A 23,854-nucleotide genomic window follows, 5' to 3' on the forward strand; every position below is an offset into this window, starting at 1 on the left:
CAATATCTTGAAAAAAAAAAATCTTATCATTGAGTAGATGAGATAGCACAAATGAACAAGTAACTGGTGCAATTCTGACTGTAAAGAACAAAATTGTTACCACATTTTATAACAGAACTACTAATGAAAGGAAGTCAGGGAGGAGTTTTAAGAAACATAACATGTAAAGTGAAATAGAGTTTAAAATGACACTCATTTTTTTGTTAGTTTTCTTTCTTTTTTATTTATTTTTTAAATTATTTTGTTGTTATACATATTGATCCCAGTTCCCATTCCCTCCATTCCTTCCTCCCTGCTTCTATCCCTCCCTCCCATGCCCTACCCTCCACCACATCACAGGTAGGGTGATGCCTTCCAGGAGGGATCAACAAAATCTGTCAAGTCATTTGGAGTAAGAACTAGGCTATCTCTCTTATCTCTAGGATAAGGGAGTATCCCTCTATGGGGAATGTGCTCCCAAAGTTGTTTTGTGCACCAGGAACACATCCTGGTTCCACTAAGAAGGTCAGTTAGAATGTCTAAGCCTTCTAACTAAGATCCATGTTTAGGGGATCTGAGGTGGTCCAATGCTGGTTTCCCAGCTATCAGTCTGAGGATCCATTAGCTACCCGTTGTTCAGGTCTGCTGAACATTTCTGTAGCCTGATCTTCTTCCAATTTTCTTATCACTCCTCCCTGTCTGCATCTGGATTCCAGTTCAGGTCAGTGTTTAGCTGTGGGTGTCTGCTTCTGTTTCCATTAGCTATTAGTCGCGGATGGTGGTGTCTCCTGCAATTCCTTTATTGTTCAGGGTTGTTTCGGCTATCCTGGATCTTTTGTTTTTCAATATAAAGTTGATTATTATCCTCTCAAGGTCAGTGAATAATTGTGCTGGAGTTTTGACAGTGACACTTTATACACATTTACACTGTGTTTCCTTCCTAGTGACACTTCATCATAATGATGAACTCATCCCTAGGTCCTGATAAGCTTCCATGTGAAGTCAAGCTAGCTTCAGCACAGTATTTCATTTCTTTTAGGAATCATTTGATGATAAATACATATGTTTTGTGAAATCTGATAAACCATAGTGGCTCCCTGATATGAAAATATTCATATTTGCTCTGTCATAAATAAATGAGATCAATACAAGATTCAAAGGGACTTGAATTCAAATTCCTACTAGGCAGGCATATTTAAATTGAGCCATTTCATTTATATTCTCAGGCTCCTTAATTATACAATAGAATCCATTAATGGAGGATCTTGGCTGAAAATACTCTATACAGTATATTAGTACAATTTTGTCTTATGCACTTGAACTTTAAAAAGCATCAAGTCTTAAGGAAAGACTGCTAATTGTCCCTGTCAATTTCTTGTTTTCTGATATGATTGTGACAGAGGAAGAAATCCAAGTAGAAGACTCATGAGCTATTTTTATTAAGCATCCCAGAATATTCTTCCTCGATCATTTGTTTGCTGAGCTGTCAGCTTTGAAGTCATTCCAAGAGCCACTCCAATCATAGAATGAGCTGGTAAATATTTAATGATTAATTTGCATCGAATAGTTACTTAGCAACCAACACTAATATAAAATTATATCTGATTTTCTGTGAAGCCTACAGTCTTATTAAAGGGTTCTAAGACCGAGAAATACTAGCAAAATGCCAATATTTTAACTCATAAAAAGAGTCACATAGAAAAGTTTAAAAATTTAAATCACAAATTATACCACTTTTTTTTATTCCTTGGTATTAGAAATTTCATGAGTTGGGTTGTTAATATGAGCTCGATGTCCTTAGTGAAAATAATGAAAGAAAACCTTCATTAACACTAATTGTGTTCTGTAACTTTTCATTTTTATTTTATTTATTTATTTATTTTTTGCTGCTGGATCAATTCAATTTATATATTTTAAAAATGTTTTGACTCAATAACTGCAAGTGTAAGGACAAGTTACTGGGGAAAAGGGTTTCATATATATATATATATATATATATATATATATATATATATATATATATCCAAGTCCATTTAAATGAAAACAAACATTTATAGACAATATTTGGGAATTTGGGTGTCATTCTTTCCAAACTACTTCCTGCTGGTAAGGGGCGCTGTCATGGGGGATTCGAAGAAGATTCAGAAATCCTGGCTGTAGTCTGTAAGGTTGCTTTGTCCAGCTGTTTTGAATGTAGGATCACCTGGTACTCTGGGAAACTTTTAATTCTATTACACAAATAACTCACATGAATAGTCAGTAAGATTCTGGAATACTTGCTTATATTGAGAAATAACTCATTTTTCTAAGACATCAGATTAATTGAAATATTTCTAATAAACACTGAGATTGTTCATCCATAATATTCATGTAAGATATACAGGGAGATCTTGCTAGGTGAAAAAAAAGGGAGAAAGAAACACAGATAGAAGGAAAGGAGGGAGGAAGGAGCTTACCATTCTTGGTATAGGTTGATGCTAGTTATTCTTTATGTTCAACACTTTTAGGATCAAAACTTAATGAAATTTTAAGTCATTGACACTTATTGTTGCTTAATCTACCGCCTGAGGTTAAAGTTAAAACACTACAAATTTTGGGGGAAAAATCATATCTTAACTTAAGGAACAGCATATAAAAAAAAAAGTAACATATATCATTGATTCTAAAATGTGTATCAGATTCAGTGCTAGTAAAAGAAGGAAAAAAAAAGATGACCAATACTGATCAATGACTAAAGGACTTCTCTAAAGACAAAGGATAGCATGTTTCTTATTCTACATTTATTATTTGTTCTTAAAAGGGTACCACAGGACATCTACCGCAGAGCTGTTATTCATAGTTACGTGTTTCAAGCTTGGCATTTTAATCTATTTAATGTAAGTATCAGGTAGTACGTGATATGGTAGAATGAGTAGTTTTGGGATTGTATTGATAATATGGGTAATGATATTCTTTTTAAGGCAGCAAACTTTTTCTTGAAGTTATGTTGCTAAGTTTGGGTACTTAGCTAATAACAGAATCTAGAAAGAACAAATCCTGCCATACCAAAATCCTGTTAGATTATAATATAATGAGCCAGCTATGGTTTCATTAGTTTTTAAAGATGGAAGGGAAAGATCAAAGCAAGCATATGTCATATTTCCCCTCCAATAACTGAGAATATGATCTCACTTCTGAAATTTTCCTGTTAACTTGAGCAAACAACAGTAAATGAGCTGTCTGGAAGATAGGAACAACAGGAAAGGAAGGGAGTCAAGGAAAACAGTGAAGTTCATAGTGTATAGAGAGATTTATTCATACCTTTGCTCTATAATTCCATTAGACTTTTGTTTGCTTTGTTGAAGGACAACTTTTGGCATGTCTGAACTCTCTTGGTTAACTGAGCACCAAACTCATTTTGAGCTGATCTAAATACTAAAACTGAAAAAGTTTTCCCACCAGAATTTGGTTGCATGTCCTAAGGCTTCTAAGAAGCAAATGGTTAGACTGAAATGATTTACAATGTTGGGAACATCAAAGAAAACTGAACACCCACCATCCCTAAAAATGTTCATCTTCTGTCTTTTTCAGGCAATTTGAACTAAATTTATGGGAAAGGCCATGATGCTCAGAATCCAACCATATGCACAGAAGGATTGCACTTTCATAATATTGAGAAAGTTGAAGTTTTGATATTGCCATATGTCATCATTAATTGCCTTAATTATAGGCCATATAGAAGGCAAATGAGGACCAAAATATCATGCAGTCACATTAAGACCATTTTGTATTCTGAAACTTCTCTGAGAGAAACTGAATTAAAATGAGGTACTGTGTACAATGCCAAATTTCAATTACAGAGAATATGTTTTCATCTTTTACACTTAAGAAAGAAAGCCTTAATCTCCCTTTCATGTCTACTTACAGGGAGATTATTTTGGAAACTTAAACACTGTTGGAAGAAATAATAAAGACCTCAACTGGCAACAGTCATTTGGTTCTAACCAACAGATCAGTATGTCACTATTCTGTGTCTTTAAACAATGTTTGCCCATAAGCCCATCATTACAAGATGGGCTTGCATTGCTCAGTTCTTGTACTCCACCATTAGAACATAAAGACTATATATGTAGACCTATTTAAAGAGGTGTGCAGTCAGTATTTGTTGAAAGAAATGAATGACGGTGGCAACTGGACCCATTTGAGAACACTGACAACCCTTAAAGAAAGGATAATTACAAAACATGGGGGAAATGGGGCTTACAGTAAATGCAATTGTACCAAGTGTAAAGCATGGTGGAGGAAGAAGGAAATGATGCACAATGCCCAGAGATGCTACAGAGCTAAAGTTGCTTTTGAGTAACAACCAGTTCCAGCAGTCAAGTCCAGAAGGGTTGTAGAAAGGCAATCAAAGCAGAAGCCATGTGAGCTGAAGGTAAATTTGGGAAGTTTGCCTAACTTAACTGATTTCTCTGAGATTAAAGTGGGCAATTCTGGTAAGAAAAGGCTGGTTTACAGTGAATCATGGGGAAAACGTGGCAACATTATGGAATTCCAAGCCACAGGATGGACAGCACTGACTCTGAAGATGGTGAAAACAATCTGGTTCCTACTTGCAAATTAACTTGACTGGCTACAATATACTTAGAGTTTAGTCAATGCAATCCTCCATTTATAAAGCATTTGCCATGTATTCCATTTGGTTTGACAAGCTTACTGTGATTATAATCCTTAGTTTCTATGGTTAGCCAAGACTATGACATTTTATAAAGTACCTCTACTTTGATTGGTCTATCATAATTCCCCCCAAAATGAAGTAATTTTGTCTCTAGAAATAAAGCACCTCGATTCTCTTGATTCTCATTTCAGCTCTATCAAGCTCTAGTAATGGCTGCTGTGAGAGCTGTTTATCAATATCCTAGTGCTCTCTAACTGCCTACTCACTAGTTACCTCCAGCCATGATCAAATGAGAGGCAAAGAAGACTTTTCAGTCTCTTCCCTACCATCTTACTGTCTGCCCTATATTTAGACCAGCCTTTAAGTAGACAGTGAGCACCAAAGACCCTTTTCTTCAGTGGTTTTTGTTTGTTGTTTGTTGTTTTTATTTGTTTTTGTTTTTGTTGTTGTTGTTGTTGTTTCATCATGAATAGAAGTCTAGACCATCTTTACATCACACATTCCTTTTTCTGTTTTGTTATTTGGTCAACCACACACCTAGTAGTGAAATAGCTTCACCAGGATACACCTGGTGTCTACTGACGCCAGAATGTAAAATCAAGTTCATTTTGACTCCACATAACTACTAAGTTATCCCCTCCAATGAATGGAAGAGCCTGGTAAGGCATAGTCAGGAAAAATGTGGGAGGAATCTAAAATGATAAATATACGCTTTGCCATAGATAATTACTTAGAAGCAGCCTTCCATATCACTTGCTGTTCCATTTTTGCATTACTTTCTGTTCTAGCAGAAGTAGCAAAGCATTCAGCTTAGTGAGAAGAAAATACATTTATAATGTCTCCTACTAAGAACTAAATCACATTGTTTCCCTCCCAGTCTTTGATTCTAAATTGACATGGTTACTTGGAGGACCATACAATGATGGATAGATTATAGGTTCTTCTTGGAAGCTAGAAACCAGTCTCATTCACATTAATGGCAGCATTTGGACTTTGGACAATGTTTAAAAATAACAAAGCCTTAAATACTAAAGAAAATAAGTAAATTTAATAAACACACAGTAGAATTAAAAGTCCATAATTATGTAGTTAATTCAAATACTTTAGTAGTTACCTAAATAAATTTTCATCTTTTTGAAGATAAAGAATAATTTAAATGGAAACTCACTACATTTATCTACTCATTAATCTACTCATATATTCACAACCAACTGGTTCTACCTATTTGCTATTTTGGAGCCATAAGTAAATGCAACGTATGTGATGTAGAGAAATTTGTTTCACTAATTACTAATTTTACTTGGGTCTTTTTCATTTAGCTCTTTTGATTTTAATGTAGTCTTAAGAAATGAATTCAAATGACTTGTATCTACAAGAACATTTAGAATTATATGCAGTCATTGCATGGAAAGTAAGTTATAATCAAACACACACACACACACACACACACACACACATACTATAACTATAGCAATTGTGTATAATTTCTACTTTGTCCATCTCTGGCTTCATCTTCTTTTATGATTCATACTGGTCCTAATTTTTTTTTATCTACCATATATACTCATTCTGTTAGGCTTTCCTCTTAGTGCCTTCTCTAGAGAAGCTTGTCAGAAGATACCTATGCTGGCCCTTTACAGCAGAACACTTAAAACTAATATGGAGTCTGGCAGGATAGCTCAGCAGGTAAAGGTGTCTACTACAAAGCCTGATGACATGAGTTTGATCTTTAGGATTCATAAAGCAGAAAGAGAAAACTGTTTCCAAAAGGTTACCTATATGTGTGGACAACAGCATGCATGAAGACATATACATAAATACAACAATTAAGGGAATAATTTAATAATAATTGAGGGTACATTTAATAAGAATGTTTTTCATGCTTAATTTCTTTGCTGAACTAACAACTTTGTTAGGGGACCTTGACATCATTTGATTAAACTCCTCCAGGACAAAATCTTTACTATTTTTCTTCTTTCTTTTACTTCAAGTTATTAAAGATAGAATCCAGGATCTTCACATAGGCAAAGACTTTGTGAAACATACACTTTATTTTGTTTTCTAAGTTAAACATTCCAAGTGTTTAAGTATCTGGTATGTGGTGAGTTTTCAAGAAAATGAAGACGGTAAAAATGGGACATCTACCAAGCAAATAATGGAATCTATTTTGGGACAACTTCCATGTAACCAGACAAAGTTAAGAAGAGGCAGCTTAAAAGGAGGACATTGAAAACAGTATTAACCACTGGAAGCTCTTGTTTTAATAACAGTATCAAGATTTCCATAGATACTTTATAATTTTGACATATAAATGCTAATTACAATCATTGATTTATCTTCAAAATCTTTATAGATTATTATTTATGTATAAGAAACTTATAAAAAAAAGTTCTTTGTGTTAGAAAAGAAGCTACAGCTAGTGAGAAAGAGGATGGGAGGGAGGAAAGAAAGGTCAATTTGATATTCACTACTCTATTTTGAGACATTAACATTTACATGTCCCTTATTTTTATTAAAAATCTTTCATTTAAATTAATAAGGTCTTTTGATAGACGAGGGTTTCTTGTATTTATTCTTCTGGTAATGAACAATAACACTTTTTGAGGAACCATTTGACCTTAATTTCCTTTTCAGTTATTCAGTATACATTTATTGAATGTGTACTATATGTCTGAAAAAGATCTGAGGTGCTGGAAACTAGAGTAGGTCTTAATATTTCTTAATCATTCAAAATTAAAAATATTGGCTAATTTCAGAACATCAAGTTAAGAAATATGAAATCACTTAGTAACATACTAAAAGCCAAAGCATGTATATATTAAAATATGCATGAATTTGAACATTATTTGCAAAAAAGGATTTAATTACATAAATGCATTCAATTACCTGAATATAAAAAGTTAGCACTTTAATGTTAAAGGTATAATCTTTTTTTTTTTACTGTTAAAGAGAAAAAAAACTAAAAACTATGTAATTATTTATAAATAATAATTTTCCAATAATAATCATAAGGACGTTACCCACATCCATATTAGGATGGTTAATGTGAACACTGGGAAAGTCTTAAATTCTATAGATTGCTTTAAACAAACACTCCTGTGTAGGAGTTCTCCAAATTACGTACTTCCTCCTTTAATTTCTTAACAAAAACACTGCAAGAGATTGCAAGAATATGTAATGAGTGCTTTATTTTTCTGAAAGGAAGAAACAAAGAGCTGAAGAGTAAATGGGATCATGAGGGGAGACAGGCAACTCTGATGGGTAATGTGCATGAAATTTTATGCCTTGGAAGAAATTTGATTTGTCAGCAGGATACAAAGGAAATATTCCCTCCTCAGAACACTCAGAGTGGGAGGTTCATTGTCTTATTGTTTTCTTCTTTACACAAGTGGTCCCTGTAACTTGGCTAAATGAAGGAAGCTCTATTTGAGGATGCCACAATTACTACTTTGATTCAGGTTAGAAGGGGTGGGATCTGGAAAGGCAGGGAGACAGAAGATCAAAAACGAGGTGTTGGTAAATGGTGAGGTTTAACCCTCTGAGTATTTGGGTCATTTCCCAGGAAGAAAATACCTGCTAAGGAGGAAAATCAGACCTTAAAAGAAAACACAGACACTCTAAAAGCCACCATGGAACTAAGGTTTGACAAGAACAGAGAAAGGTATTGATTCACCTGCCCCCAATTTCATTAGAAACAGGGTACCTGTGAACATAGACAGGAAAAACAGTATGAGTTAAGAGGATTTAGTAAAGGATAAATATAACTTTAGTGAATGTGAAAAGAAATGAAAACAAAGCCCTTGCAGAAACAAGCTCACTAGGTCAATGCAGTCACTAAATTTTCTTTATCCCCCCTCCCCCAACACACACACGGTATCTTCAAAAGCAAGTGATATTAGATTAATTGGGTTAAGATTTTTATGTAAGATTATTGTTCAACTATATCTATTCATTCAATCCTAGAATTGTGTTGAAAATGTTTTAAGTTGTTCTGGGATTGGATTTCTGTGCAGAGTATTGAACATAATCAGGGAACGAGACTTGATCATCAGTTTTGTAATTCTTTGGTTAGCTAACTTCCTTAAGTATGACAATAGATAAAGCTGAGTTTTAATCTGCATTGCCTTGAACATGGTTTATTTTCATTAATAAACTTTCCTACATATTTCTGGTAACTATGAAAATTGTCTTATCATAAAAATCTATATTGGGTGCTATGAAGAATTGATTCAATTTTGCTCTTCAATCAGTTGGCTATCACCTGACTGTCACCGCAGTCTAAAAGCATCTAACACCGACTTGTGACCTCCACAGACATACACACACTGACATGAATAGAAATATAGTTTTTGAGAAAAAATTCACTATTGTAGGACCTACGAGATGGCTCAGGAGTCTGTCTGCTTGCTGCCTTGCCTGATGATGGAGGACAAAAAATAGATTCACACAAATAGACCTTTGATGCTCACACATTCATTCATAGCTGTGCACATGGGTACACACAGACACACACGCATGCACACACACACACACACAAATAAATCCATAGGAAAAATTCAATATTGCTTGTGAATTGTACATAGAGTTTCCTGGTTAGTTTTTGTTACTTTGACACAAGATAGATAGAGGTGTCTTAGTTGACCAAATGCCTCCATCAGATTTTGTGTCGGCAATTTTTCAGGACACTTTCTTGATTGATGATTCATTTGGGAGAGTCTGGGAACACTATGGACAATGCCACACCAGGCAGTTTTCCTGGCTGGACCAGTCATAGAGAATAAGCCAGTTAGTAGTGTTCCCCCCATGACTTCTTTAGTTCCTGCCTCCAGTTTCCTGTGCTAAAGTTCTGCCCTGACTCACATCATTATGAACTCAAAGCTGCAAAATGCTATAAATCCTGTCTTCTCTAAGATTCTTTTATATCCAGTGTTCATCACACCAATAGAAAAGTAACTAACATATCATCAATGTTTCCAATGATTAAGAAGACCATTTTTGAAGCTATAAAGTTTACTATATTTATCACTTAATGATCATACATCCTGAAAAATGCACTATATGGTGCTCTGCAATTTCTGAGTGTCACTGAGTAAACTTGCAGAAACTTCCATAATCACACCTATGATGCCTCTATATGCTACAAACTGTGTATCTTAGACTACACACATGTAGCATGTGCTAAGTAAGGTTTGCAGTTGTGGTAAGATGTGTGTTTCATTTGTGTGTTTCAATATATATAACCATAGCAAAGGTACAGTGAATGTACTGGGCAAGTGGGACTTTGCAACTCCATTGTGGTGTTACAGGACCATACATATACTTGTAACTTTGTCAAATGGCACTTGTGTTCATGAGTGCATGTGTATGTAGGACATGAGTAGACATGTGTACATATGTGTATATATCCAAAGATAACCCTGATTCTTGTTCCTCAGGTACCACCTTCCTTTTTGACAGACTACCTCCTTAGCAGGAACTACTTAGAAATCTAGGCAGCTGATACACAAACCCCAGGGATCTGTCTACCTCCATCAGCCTGGCCAGAACTGGATTGCGGGTTCAAGCAGACTGAACTCAGGTTTAGAAGTCAGGCATTCTACAGACCAGGCAGTCCTCATAATAGTCCCCAGCTTATGGGCTTAAATTTAGAATAGAACTGGAAATAGCCATTTGTTTAGCAAACATGAATGTTTGTTTAACTGCTGAATGAAAAATTTCAGACAAAGTTTGAACCATAAATCTCAAGTATCCCTAACACCAAACCTCAGCAAATTTTTATAGATAAGAAGATCATTAAAAGTTACAGGGAGCATTTTTAATGACACAAACTAGTTTATGATCTACAGTTTTATGGAGTGTTTAGGAAAATAAGCTTACAGTAGTTTCATGACTCTAAGGAATTCTAAGAGGTGAAAAAGACACAACAAGATCTGGAAACATCTGGCTGCACTGAGTAGAAATAAATGATTATCAAATAACCTGTAGTAATAAAAAATATCTATGAGGCTAAATATCACAGCTCCTTGAGAGTAGGTATTGGAGGCAGAAAATGCCTTCGCTCTGAATTTCTCTAGTTATATTACACACAGGGCATGTACCTAACATGCTGAGTACAAGATTTCCTTTGCAGTAAAATGGTGATGTTCATAATTCCTAAGGAGGTTCTTCTGAGAGTTAATGTGGTAATGTATGTAAACCATTAACCCATGGGAATAATGGCATGTGATAGCATCAATAAATCTCAGTAAGTGACACTTTCCAGCATTGGGGAAAACATGTTTAAGTAAAAAAGTTGGATGTTGTTCTAGCTTAGGACATATTAATATATCATGGAAGGTCTACGGGGGGGGGGGGGAATCTAGAAAATGTGAATACTTACATGCCTGAGAAAGTAGCAACTTTTAAAGTAATCAAATTGTATTATTACTCTGCAATGTCTTATCTTGTTGGGACTAAAGAGGCATAGGCGTGATATAAGACTGCCCCCTGCCTAGCTAACTGCTAGCTTGGTGGAATATTATTGGCCCTTACTCCTCACATCACCTTACCCCATCCTAGGATTCCTACCCCCTACCTCAACACTATATACGTCCCTGCTTGATGCAATAAACCTAGATTCTACTTCCACAGTTTCCCAACTCAGTGTATGTGTCTCCGGGGTCACCAGGAGGGCGACAGTCTGAGACATAGACACTTAACATCCAGCTCAGCCCTGGGAAGGAACCAGCAGTCCTTCTCCAGCCCTACCTGCCAGAGAGCCCAGCATTATCTCACTGTCCTGTTAAAGAATGGCAACTTGCCAACAAGCTTTGATGTATAGGCTGATTCTAAGGAGGGGGTTTCTTGTATTTTAGAATGGTCCTGAACTTGCAATGTACTTAAGGATCACCTTGAACTTCTCATTCCCTGTTTCCATCTACTACGTGTTAGTATTACATATATGAAAGACCATCCGTGTTTTATCATATCCTAGGGATTAAACTCACAGCTTTGCTCATTCTTTGCAAGCACCTTATCAATTGAGCAGTATCCCAGACCCAGTATCTGCCCTCAGCAATTTTCTTTCTGAAATCATATTAAGTTTATTAAATACATTTCAACACTGCATAACTCCTTAAAACAAATGTATTGAAGATAATTAAACACTTGTGATATATGCAACAAGTTCATATAGTATAATGTAGCTAGGAGGTATGTCTAACTTTGTAATTCTTCATTAGGAAAACAACCAGATGAATAACATACTAAGGAAATACTTTTAAGAGAGCCAGAATATTTGATGATTATCAGAAACTCCAAATGTAAATATGAAAAAAAAATCATGCTATCCATCATTGAAAATTTATGAGAGAAAAGACATGTGGTAAAGGACATCCTTTTATTACAAGGAGTGTGAGCAACTTCCTTCTGTTGAAGTGGATTCTGCCGAGGACATTTCAGAACACATCTGGCAGAGTCTTTTGGAGTTGTGATCCTCAAAGAAAACTGATGAAATGCAGGAGGACTAAAGAGACAGCTGTGAGATGTTTCGTTTTTTTAAAAAAAAATATGAAAAATCCACAATGTGACAATTTATCTCTGCTATCGTGTTTCAAAATATGAAAATTAGAATATTAATGTAGGTTTTTCTAGAACTGTTTTAGAAATGAAATCTTGGTGGTTGTATATTTTTTCATCAAATGACTTTCTAGAAATGCATTCTACATACTTCACAAAGAAATCATTTTGCAAGTGAAATAGAACTGTCTCAGTTCAAAGATGGCTTATGCATTTCATTTCTTAAAATATGGTCTTAAAATGGTCAGTGGGAGTTTTACACTTTTACAGGGGCCCCTGTAGCAATAACAGTATATGAACCACCACTGAGAGTTCAATTCAGTCTGTATACTTAAATGCACTTTTCAGAACAAACAATATAAGTACATGAAATTCCCTGAATTCTCTCTATTCAGTCATGCTATAATGATTCAAACTAAATTTTTATCTTGTTTCATTATTATTTTTAAGTTGTAATTCATTTCTCTTTGGCTGAAATTCTCTCTATTTTTGGGCATGCGCACTTCCAGCTCATGAGTCATGTGCTGTTTCTTGAAATAAGCATGGATGACAAGCTCAGAGCTGTCTCTTGGCATGGGAAACCTGCTGATCCCCAGATATTTTTCTCCTTCTGAGACATCAAAGGAAGTTGGAACCTGGGATTTGTTCATGATCCCAGGTGTTCTCTATCTCTGGGATGAGCTGAATATCTAATAGGAGACTACAGGATTTCCTGTGTGATTTTCACTACAAAATCCCATGAATAATTAACTAGTAAGAAAAAAATCTTTTGTGATGGTGAATCTTCCTTTGGGATAATAAGTCAGAAAAAGCTCCATTTTAGATTATTTCATTCTTCATTAATCCTGAAGAAAAAAAAAAAAAAAAAAAAAACACTGCGGCTGTATATCATGGCTGGTGTAAAGGCTGCAGACACACTTCTGGGGAGTGTATAAACACACTCTGAAGTGATCCTTAATTCATGGCCTCCTGTTACACTCCAGTCTGCATCCTGTGATTTTCAAAAGGTGACAGTACATAAAACTTATACATAATTATTTTAACCACACTGTAAAAAATTAATTTTGATGCTATTATGCACACTAGTATATACAATTTACTATCAATTTATACTTGCTCAGTCTTGGAGAGACTCAGAGTGGACATGCTGCCCCCTCTTTGATTTTCTGTACATTGTGTGTTCTTGCATTAAAAACATTGTTAATACAGGCATTTCTGTAAATATGCTGTTGGGACATGCTATATGGGGCAGTCCAAATACCATATCTGTTGCCCTCTTTATATTTACATGATTATTTTATGTCCTCCCAGAGAATCTGTCAGTACATGCAAATTAAACAGTAATATCTTTTAAAAGAAAAGTATAGGAATATACATACTATAAGGGACACATTCATACTGCACTTCAAGGTATTTATAAGTTCCTGGACATGGGTCTGGAAAAACATCAGGACCTGCCACCACAGCACACTGGGTTCTGTTATTGCATCTGAAATTAAAAGAAATAAAGAAATAGTAAATTTATGCAAACTTAAATCATCATGAACACCAACACTGACATTATTTTTCTTTCAGTTACAGAGAATTAAAGGTTTTGCTGATACAGGACTTCAAATTCATTAAAGGAGTATCTGCAGTGTGCTTAAAGAATTAAAAGACAAACATCTACTTGTGTATTTTATTCAAAGTAACTTATATTTGCTTGAATAGGGCATAATTTTAAGGAAGTCACTAAACATCGCTAAAGCAATACAATGCCACCCATAGAACATTGGCAATGTGAGCACAGGGGAAGATTGTTTAAAAGGAAAGACCCTTTTCAAAGGCTATACTTAACAGAATACAAAAAATTATTCTCTCAGTCTTCTGTAAAACAAATTCAATGGATATCATAAAATTCAATTTCAATGACCTAAAAGTGATACTTAAAAGCCCTTTGCAACTTGAAGAATTCAGTAACAACAGTATTTAAGGGTCAATGAGATGGCTCATTTGGGTAATTTGTTTGATGTTAATCAAGCCTGATGAGTTGATTCTACCTCTCAACATTCATCAGATAGAGGGAGAAAAATCCATTCCTGTGACACCTTTGCATGTGCACCCACGCACATCCACACAAATAAATGTTAAATTCTTAAACCCATAATATTTTCATTTTTAATATTTGAAATTAACTACATAAGTAACAGCATTTCAAAGAACTGATTCTCCGTATTTCTTTTATTCCTTCTAATAATGACACCAACCTCACAGATGGATGTCATTTAAGTCAGTATTATGAAATTCAAAGGAGTAGCTTTACATTTCCAAAGAGAAGGGAAGCAGACTACTATTATAACATAAATACAAATATGGAAGGGTGCATAGTAAATGGATTAAACCAACTTGGGCTGATTTATTGTTGAGGGGTAAAAAGTACATGTAATTAAATTCACTTGCTCTGAAAAAGAATCTAGCTCACAGTGTCCTCATTACTGTATATTCTACTCAAACTTCTCAGGTTCAGTAATTTATCCATTAGTTAACTATGGTTAGTGGGCTCAGAAACCCATGTATGGGGTGAACACACTGACTATTCTGTTTTATGTTCTTACTTACTTATTTCATATATGGAAGATGACTTTAGCCCTACTTTAGGGATAAATTTTCCTATCACCTTCTTAATGGCTTCATTCCCTGATGCAATATATGCCCCAGAAGAGTCCTAGGACCTGGGCACATATATGAAAATACAATTGCAGGATTCAGTCCGATTTAAAGTAAAACCATATCTACTTGAAGCTAATATGTCTCAGGTTTGATGAAGATTTTATTTAGTCCCAAGTTAACATGGAGTCATTATTGAATGGCTCAAGTTGAAAATATATTTTATGTTACAAATCAAAGATTAAGTGAAATTAAAAAAGAACATATTAATCCCAGCACTTAACACAAAGAGTTCACAAATACTATTGGTCTCCCCTCGAGATGTGACAACTGCTCTCTTGAGCAAGCTACCCTATCTTAATATTAAGGTAAATGTGACTGTTCTTTAACATGCAGGACAACTAACTACACAGTGTGCTGTCACATCTTCAAGAAAAAGAACACTGCTTCCCTTTTACAAAGAAAATCAAATCACAGGCTATATCACATTAAATTAAATGATATTTATAGCTAAAACAATACAATGTTCACGTATTACACATGCAGGTTGTTTACCTATACTGAAGAAAGTTTAAACAGCCTTCAGTTATAATTTTAGTTGCCTTTTTATCTTACATCATGTACATAGAAGATGCAGCTAATGAATCACTACATGTACATGTAAAGAAGTAAAAGAATTTAAAAAAATACCATGATGATATATGCTCTGTGTCTTATGCAAAACAGCATTACCTTATAATATCTACTCGTAGAATAATTTACTATTTCAGTACAAAATGCTCTGAATATCAAAGGAAGAAAAGCATGTCCAAATCTGTATAATTCTCTCTTTATCTAAGATATATTATTATCTTTGTATAAATTACACCATAATCATATACTGAGCATTTAAATGTTTTGAAGACATGCTAGATTTGGAAAACAAAAAATAAAAAAAAATCATTCCTTTTAGTTTTCTACTAGTAATTCAGTTACTGCAAAGCAAAGGGAAATTAATTTCAATATTACATCAAAATTTCTGAACAATTTCTACATTTGAAATAATTCAAAATCATAATTACAGTCATTCTAATATACTATATACAGTGTGAAATAAAATAATGCAAAGTTCTTATGTGCCAAACCCAGATATTTCATTGTTTATTTTAATATAAATCTTTGATATTTTATTTACTTTTTACTATAAATTAATTAAAAATTATTTCCACTATTCTTTAAATCTTTAAATCTTATACTATATTCATAAAAAGAGAATAAAAATATTACAATAATATTCAAACACACTTTAATCCACAAACAAAAAGAAAGCATCCTAATCTTGAAATATATGAAGGATTTACATTGATATTATTTTCATTAGATATTTTATGTAAAATCCATCTCTACTGACACTGATAAACGTCAGGTAGAATTCTGAAAGATAAAAGGAAATTAAAAATCTACCAAAACAAAACCAACCAATTAAACAAACAAAACAGCAACCCAAAACTCCAGAACTTGGAGGGGTTTGTGTGTGTGTGTGTTTGTGTGTGTGTGTGTGTGTGTGTGTGTTTGGCTGGCCTTGAACTCACAGAGATGCACCTGCCTCTGCCTCTCAAGTGCTGAGCTTAAAGGCGTGTGCCACCACCACCCGGCCCGAAATTGCAATTTTACCAAGCATATCCATGGGTTGTTATTTTAGTATATCACAGGGTTGGTTATCCTATCACACAAACATATTAGGTATAAATTTGGTTGTTGTTTTTGCCAGCATTATTATCGTTATCCTGAATCAGTAGTTTCAAGACAAGACTCTAGTCAGGTAAATCAGAACATTTGAAACAAATAATGAAAGCAGTATGACACCAAGATTCATGTAATTCTCTTGGTTGAGGATAGAAATAGTAGAAAACATTGCCCCATAAAGGTCTTGAGCTTCACCCCTAAAACCTCAATAATACGGCTTTCTACGTGACCTAAACAAGTACTATTACAATCACTAACATGAATGAACAAAACCAGAATTCTCACTTCTACACAGAGAAAACCAGACAACAGGGAAAATAGAGGCAGGAGAAATATTCTTTCTGAGGGTTGAGCAAACCAGTTGTTTATCCAATACCAAGAGGTCAGCTCTAAATTCATAAACATACAAGCAATACTGAACAGACTCAGCAGGTGGTATTTACATGCATATTTTTGTGTGTATTATGTAACAATAACAATTATATTAAAAGGTCATGAATTTGAGAGGAAGCAGATGGGGTATGTGGGAGACTCTGGAGTGAAGAAAGAGATAGGGGAATTATATAATTACATGTTAATTAAAAACAATCAACCAAAACTGTAAATTTGAAAGTAAACATACAAAAATAAAGCCATGTAAAGATGAACACCAGAAAACAAACAAAAAAGCAAAGCAAAACTTCCAACTACAGGACAAGTCTCTGCTCACATGCAAAGCCCTTTCATTTACAAAATCTAGGATAAATCCAAGATTTTTAGTAAAAATCCTTTCTTCTGATAATCTAAACTTAAAAATGTTCACATATATCCTGTATAGCATTATTTTTAGTAGATCTCATTTTGCCAGTTTATCAGTGAATGAAGTTGTATACATTTAATACATACACTGTTATGTTCCAATGTTTGTACAAGTCATAAAATGATTCCCCCTATATCAAGCTTATTAATATAGGATCACCTAACCGAGTCACACATTTCATTGTTTGAAAGAAAAGTGGTGTACTCTCATTAAATACCATGTTACAGCTAGAGAGGTAACTGTCGTTTCTAAGAGCTCACAGCTTACCAGAGACTGACCAGATGAGGATGGAGCCAGGGAGAAGAGGTGACTACAGAATGGGGTTGCAGCAGACAAAATCATCTGAATTATACTCTCCAGATTCTTCCTCCAACTGCTGCCATTATTTCATATTCAGAAGAAACCATGTTTAAAATTTCTTAAGGCTGATGTTTTTCCCTGATAACTACATCATGTTATGAAACAAGTTAATACTTTAAAAATTGTATTGTACTAAAACTGATATAATGACACTTTTATAAGTGCTTTTTTTCTGTAAGATTACACCATAGATTTTAAAACACATTTTCTTTGCACCCAAAGATACAGATGTATTTATTTCTAGTACTGACTCCATAGTTATATGAAATCTACAGGTTGTAGTCACCTAAGGTATCTGGTACAATGTCGGTCTAAAACCATATTCCAGAAAACCAAGCTGAAAATGATTTATAATTGTTATTTTGTTTTGTTGTTGTTGTTGTTGTTTTTGCTTTTCAATATTGTGGTCCATGTTCTAAATTTGAGAGAAGCCTAAGAAAGTGGGACTAAAATCAATCCGTGGAAGAGCTGACTTATCCCATTAACTTCCAGGCCTGTCTCAGTAGCACTGTGACTGGGATGACAGGAGAACCTCATGTGTGACTCTTTCAGAAGGTCCCAGGAATCCAAACTCAGATTGTCATGTTTTAAAGACAAGGATCTATTGACTGAGCCATCTCTCCAAGCTCATTACTTCTTGGCTTGTAGACTGTTTAATTAAAGCAGCAAAATCTCAAAACTTTGTGATAACTAGCAACCAAACACTGTAAGTCAAATGTGTTTATAAATTCCTAAGTAGTCCTTACTATCTACTTAATTATTTTGCTTAATTAGGAGAATGTTTAAGGTTGACACAAACTTGCAATGTTTTTGTGTAGTTTCCATTTAATTAATCATTTGAACTAACGGTTGTTGAGAAACAAATAAAATATGAAATCTAAGAGGCTATGTTCTGATTATTTATAAATGTATAAATTGTCATTAGTTTGATGCTTAAAAGCAACAGATAGCCTAATACAAAATATAATCTGAAAAGATGTAGATAATTTATAAATAATAAGAATTGAAATCATATGATATTTACGGCACAAATTAATAGCAAAAAATTGTAACAAAGAAAAACCTGACTGATCTAAAAATTAAGTATTTAACCAGGAATTCTAATTATTTTAAATAACTTTATAGGTACTTGAATAAAGAATTCTATATCCAAATTTCAGATGTTGACTTCTGGTAGCCTGGGTTCAAGGTAAAGTTGTTGTAAAGCAGAAAGCAGCTACAAAGTTAAGGAAAATTGACTTTCTACTCTTCCACTGGACCATCATTTCAGTAAATTTTATTCCTGAAGAGTTTTAATTAAAATCCTCTGGGTCAACATGAATAATAATAAATAATTATATACAGAAATTTGCACTGCAACTCAAAATCATCTCCATTTTTTGAACAAATGTATTATTTTTAGCTTTGCAGAATACCCACCTGAGATAATGGAGTAAAAGCAGGTATATTCAAAGAAAGCTTAACTGTCCCATATATGTTTTCATTAAGAAAGACAATTTTTGAATTGTAATATATTCTCAATTTCATATTCTGTGAGTCTCCTCGGTCCACAGGGTGTGCCTTCTCAACTAGTTTTCACCACAGCTCTTCCTACTGCCTTGCCTTCATGGTCACGATACTCCATTTTTAAAAAAGTTTTTAGAATAAAAAATCAACTTGTTAAGACAGCATGCCATACTTTTCACATGTATCCTGGACTTTCTGTGTAAATTAGTCTCTGGAGGTTCTGGGATGAAAAATGAAAAACATTAAATATTTGAAAGGGAATCTGTAAATTATAATGTCTTTCATTTATGTGTTTTAGAAAAGCATAGAGAAATTAAGTAATTTCCTAAGGCTACAAAAGAATGAGGACCATGGTGGGGGGGGACCTAAATTCTCTTTATTCCCAAGTCACAGTTATTCAAATTTTTCTTTATAATACTGATTATATTTTTTTAAAAAAGTCTATTAGATACTGTGTAGCATCATCAGCCACTATAATCTTTGGTATCACAGTTTTGGGGATTTTTTTGTGGTGAATAAAGATTTTTACATTTAATCATCATATCACTAAAGCCTACCATATATCCAATTCCAAAATGCAAAGGTAGATTAGACAACTATGTGCTGTAAAGGGACTCAAAACCTAGAGAAAAAATTCCAATATCTGACAATTGGTACATAATGGATTATGTGTAAGGATATACGTGTGTGTGTGTGTGTGTGTGTGTGTGTGTATGTGAGATGTGAAAATAAGCATAAACATAATAATCATTGCAAAGTGTTTAGTTTAATCTTCCAAAAAAACACATTTAAACATTAGTTCTTGAGACTTCAGAATGCTACCTTGCTTAGGGATAGGACTGTTGTGGTTGCCAGAAAGTTAACATCTGCTCATATTGAAGCAGGATGGACCTTTAATCCAATATGATGGGGCCCTTCAAGAATAGGACAGCAAGGACACAGAAACAGATCCACACACGGAGAAATGGGTGTAGATCAGAGGCAAAGCTGGAATGAAGAAAGTGCCAACCAAGTACGCTTGATATTTCCCTACATTCTTTGAAAATAGCATTACCCGTATGGCACTTAAAAACCTCTGACCCCACAACTGAGCATGGGAAATTGTCTGTTTGAAACCATGTTTACAACACTTTCTCACAATAGTCTGCTGCCTAATACAGGTTACCTGTCCAGAATAACAATACTGGATCAGGTTTCTTGCAAGAAACTACTAATTGCTATGGGATGGGGTGTCAGTTAATTGGTGAAATTTTAAGAGATAAACCAAAGAATTTCAGGCATTTGTTTCAAAAGATTTTACACTCAGGAGGCAGAGGCTAGTTAAAGGCTAGTGTGGTTGACATTGAGAGCTGAGTTCCAGGATAGCCAGAGTTATAATATAACAATCTCTTTTTTTAAAAAAGAAAAAAAATGGGGGAGAAATATAGGGGGGTGGTTAGCATAATTTTGCTAACACAACACAGTAATGTTTACCATTCTGGAGTAGAAGACAGAAAGGGAACACAGAGGAACATATTCATTAACATAGTTAATTTGCAACATATACAGTACTGAACAAAGTGATTTCTACACACTTTTTTTTTTTTACAATCTTCACGATACACTTATGACATGAAGAGAAAAATAAGTTTTAGAAATGATGTTGTGTAAGTGCACATTATTCAGACTGTATTGAATTTGTCTGGACTAGTATCACTGTGCAAGAGGAATCATGAGATATTTTAAAAGCAAAGGACAATGTGCTGTGGTCTCCTTGTTGTTCATGTACATGAATGCATCATATCTATAGAATGAAATCTGTGTTGCATAGGCTTGAAAGCAGAATTATCCAAAAATGGAAACATGGAAAATAAATGAAGTCATGATAATTTGGGTTAGAATATGGCACTTGTTAGCAATGAGTAGAACTGTCAACAGTTACGTTGAAGAAGCCAAGGTGGGCATTTAGTTTTGAAAATGAGTAGCAGGAGGTGCAAACCTCTAAATCAATGTTGGTAAAAGATGGTGTAAGCCATCCTGGACTTACATTTAAAAAGGTTCTCCCACCGGGATCTGTAGAGATCTACTACACCTCCAGCATTTTCTACTAAGCACAGATCCTCTGCACTACTGAATTATACTATGCCAAAACAGCAAGTAGCAACAATCTGCGTCATGTATGCTCGCTCACTCTTCAATAGTCACTGTAATCCCAAAGAGATTCCCATGTATGAAAAAGAGTGGGTCTCTGACTCTTGTACCTGCTCTTGGGACTCTTCCTCCTGTTGGGTTGTCATGTCCAGCTTCTATAGGAAAGCTTTTGCTTTATCTTATTATATTTAGTTTTATATTTTGTTTTATCATGCTTGTTTTATCATCCTTAGCTATCAGGGAAATGCAAATCAAAACAACTTTGAGATACCATCTTACCTGCCAGAATGGCTAAAATTAGGAACACGAATGACAACTCATGCTGGAGAGGATGTGGAGAAAGGGGAACACTCCTCCACTACTGATGGGAATGCAAACTCGTACAGCCATTTTGGAGATTAGTATGGTGGTTCTTCAGAAAAATGGGAATTAGTTTACCACAGGACCCGGCAATCCCCCTCTTAGGCATATACCCAAATGATGATTCACAACCATGAAACAAAGACATCTGCTCAACTATGTTCATAGCAGCATATTTGTAATAGCAAAAACCTGGAAGCAACCTAGATGCCCCTCAACTGAAGAATGGATAAAGAAGAAAAAAATAATGGAATCTTGAAATTCATAGGCAATTTGATAGCACTTGCAGAAACGATTCTGAATGAGGTAACCTAGTGACAAAAAGAGGAACTTGGTATGTACTCACTCATATATGGATTTTATACCTAGAGCAAAGGATGACCAGCCTATAGTTAACACCAAAAGAGTAACTAGGATACAAGGTGTATTCTAAGGGATTCATATAAAGTCCCTCACAGAAGGCGGAAGGGACAAGTCCCCCTAGAGCACCGAGGAAGTGGGGGGGCAGTGAATGGAGAGAGAAGTAGGAGAAAAAGAGGGGGAGGAGAGGAAAGCACGTGTGACTAGGAAGATTGTGCCCATGTAGGAACAGAAGACAGGAGAGAGAGGGAGAGAAAGAGAGAGAGAAAAAAAACATAAAAGAGGGAACCATTACTGTTTTGAAGAGAAAACTGAACCTAAAGAAAGGTCTAGAAACCTACAAGACTGCCAACTAACAATTTGAGCAACCGTGGAAAGGCTACCATAAATGTCCTTCCCAGATAGTGAGATCAACAACTAACTTATCCATGGAGCCCTTATCTGATACCTGTTGGAAACAGAAGCAAACATCTATACCTAAACACTGAGTCAAATTAGAACCCAGATGCAGATGGAGAGGACAAGACCAGGTTGCAGAAATATATAGAGACAGCTGAACTGAACAAGGGGGAGCTGACGAGACCCCAGACTGAGAGATGGGAATCCAGCATGGGACTAACTCAGCCCCCCCCTCCTGAATATGGGTCTCAGCTAGAAGGACTGAGCAGCCTAAGGGACCTCAGACAGTGGAACAAGGATGTATCCCTGGTGCACAAAATGAACTTGCGAACACATCCCCCCATGGAGGGATACTGCTTTAACCTAGAAACAGGAGAGAAGTCCTAGTCCCTACTTCAAATGACCTGACAGACCTACATGACCCCACCTGGATGGCATTGCCCTACATGTGGAATTGGGGTGGGGGATGGGAGGGGAGGGTGATCAGGGTGCATGTGAGGGGGCAGAGTGGGTAAAAGGGAGAGAGGGAGGGAGGGAGAGGGAACTGGGATCGACATGTAAAATAATAAATTAAATTTAAAAAATTAAATTAAAAAAAATAAAAAGCAACCATGGCCCTTTCCTGGAATAATAAATATCTAAATGCTGCCCCCCCCCAAAAAAAAAGAAAAAAGAAAAAAAGAAAAGAAAAGAAAAAGAAAGAAAAAAGAAAGAAAGGAAGAAAAAGTTTGCTTTTTGCTACGTGGTCATGTGGAAGTTTAACTTCACAAAGAAATAATATGCTAATATACTAATTACCATACTAATATTTATTTCGAAGACATTTTAGACACAGTTTTAAGAAATAACATCAAAAGAGACCATTAACAAACATTTATGGCCAGGCAGTAGTGTCGCACACCTTTAATCACAGCATTCCTGAGGCGAGGCAGAGGCAGGCAGATCTCTGTAAGTTCAAGGCCAGCCTGATCTTCAGAGCAAGTGCCAGGACAGGCTCCAAAGCAAAACAGGGAAACCCTGTCTCAAAAGAGAAAGAAGAAGGAGGAGAAAAAGTAAAGAAAGAAAAGAAACATTTAAAAAAATCTATACAATTAACTAATGACATGAAAAGCATTATCCCTAGGAATTCCCATTTGCAATAAAATAATAATTGAATGCTATTTCAATATGAAAACACAATCAAGAACCACAATACAAGGACATAAGATACACCAGTCAGTCATCAATCCAGAATCCAGCACAGACAAGGAAGTAAGTGTTGTTCCTTTTAACATTAATGCATAAAAGTTCACATATATCTACACCCTTAGTGATGATAAGGAAAGATTATGTTCACTTAGAATTTTAAATTATGGGGCCTGGTTCATCAACCTAAA

General features: G+C 35.0%; 1 protein-coding gene across 29 annotated transcripts in view; it reads right to left on the minus strand.

Moving 5' to 3' along the window:
* Adgrl3 (adhesion G protein-coupled receptor L3) overlaps window positions 1-23,854 on the minus strand; it is a 734,924-nt gene that overhangs the window by 324,936 nt on the left and 386,134 nt on the right. For all 29 annotated transcript variants that reach the window (XM_051198505.1, XM_051198478.1, XM_051198481.1 and 26 more), the window contains one exon: window positions 13,573-13,682. In XM_051198505.1, the coding sequence (XP_051054462.1) occupies window positions 13,573-13,682 (110 nt within the window). The remainder of the gene's footprint in view (window positions 1-13,572; window positions 13,683-23,854) is intronic.

This window comes from Phodopus roborovskii, unplaced genomic scaffold, assembly GCF_943737965.1.
Source record: "Phodopus roborovskii unplaced genomic scaffold, PHOROB, whole genome shotgun sequence".
Classification (NCBI taxonomy): Eukaryota; Metazoa; Chordata; class Mammalia; order Rodentia; family Cricetidae; genus Phodopus; species Phodopus roborovskii.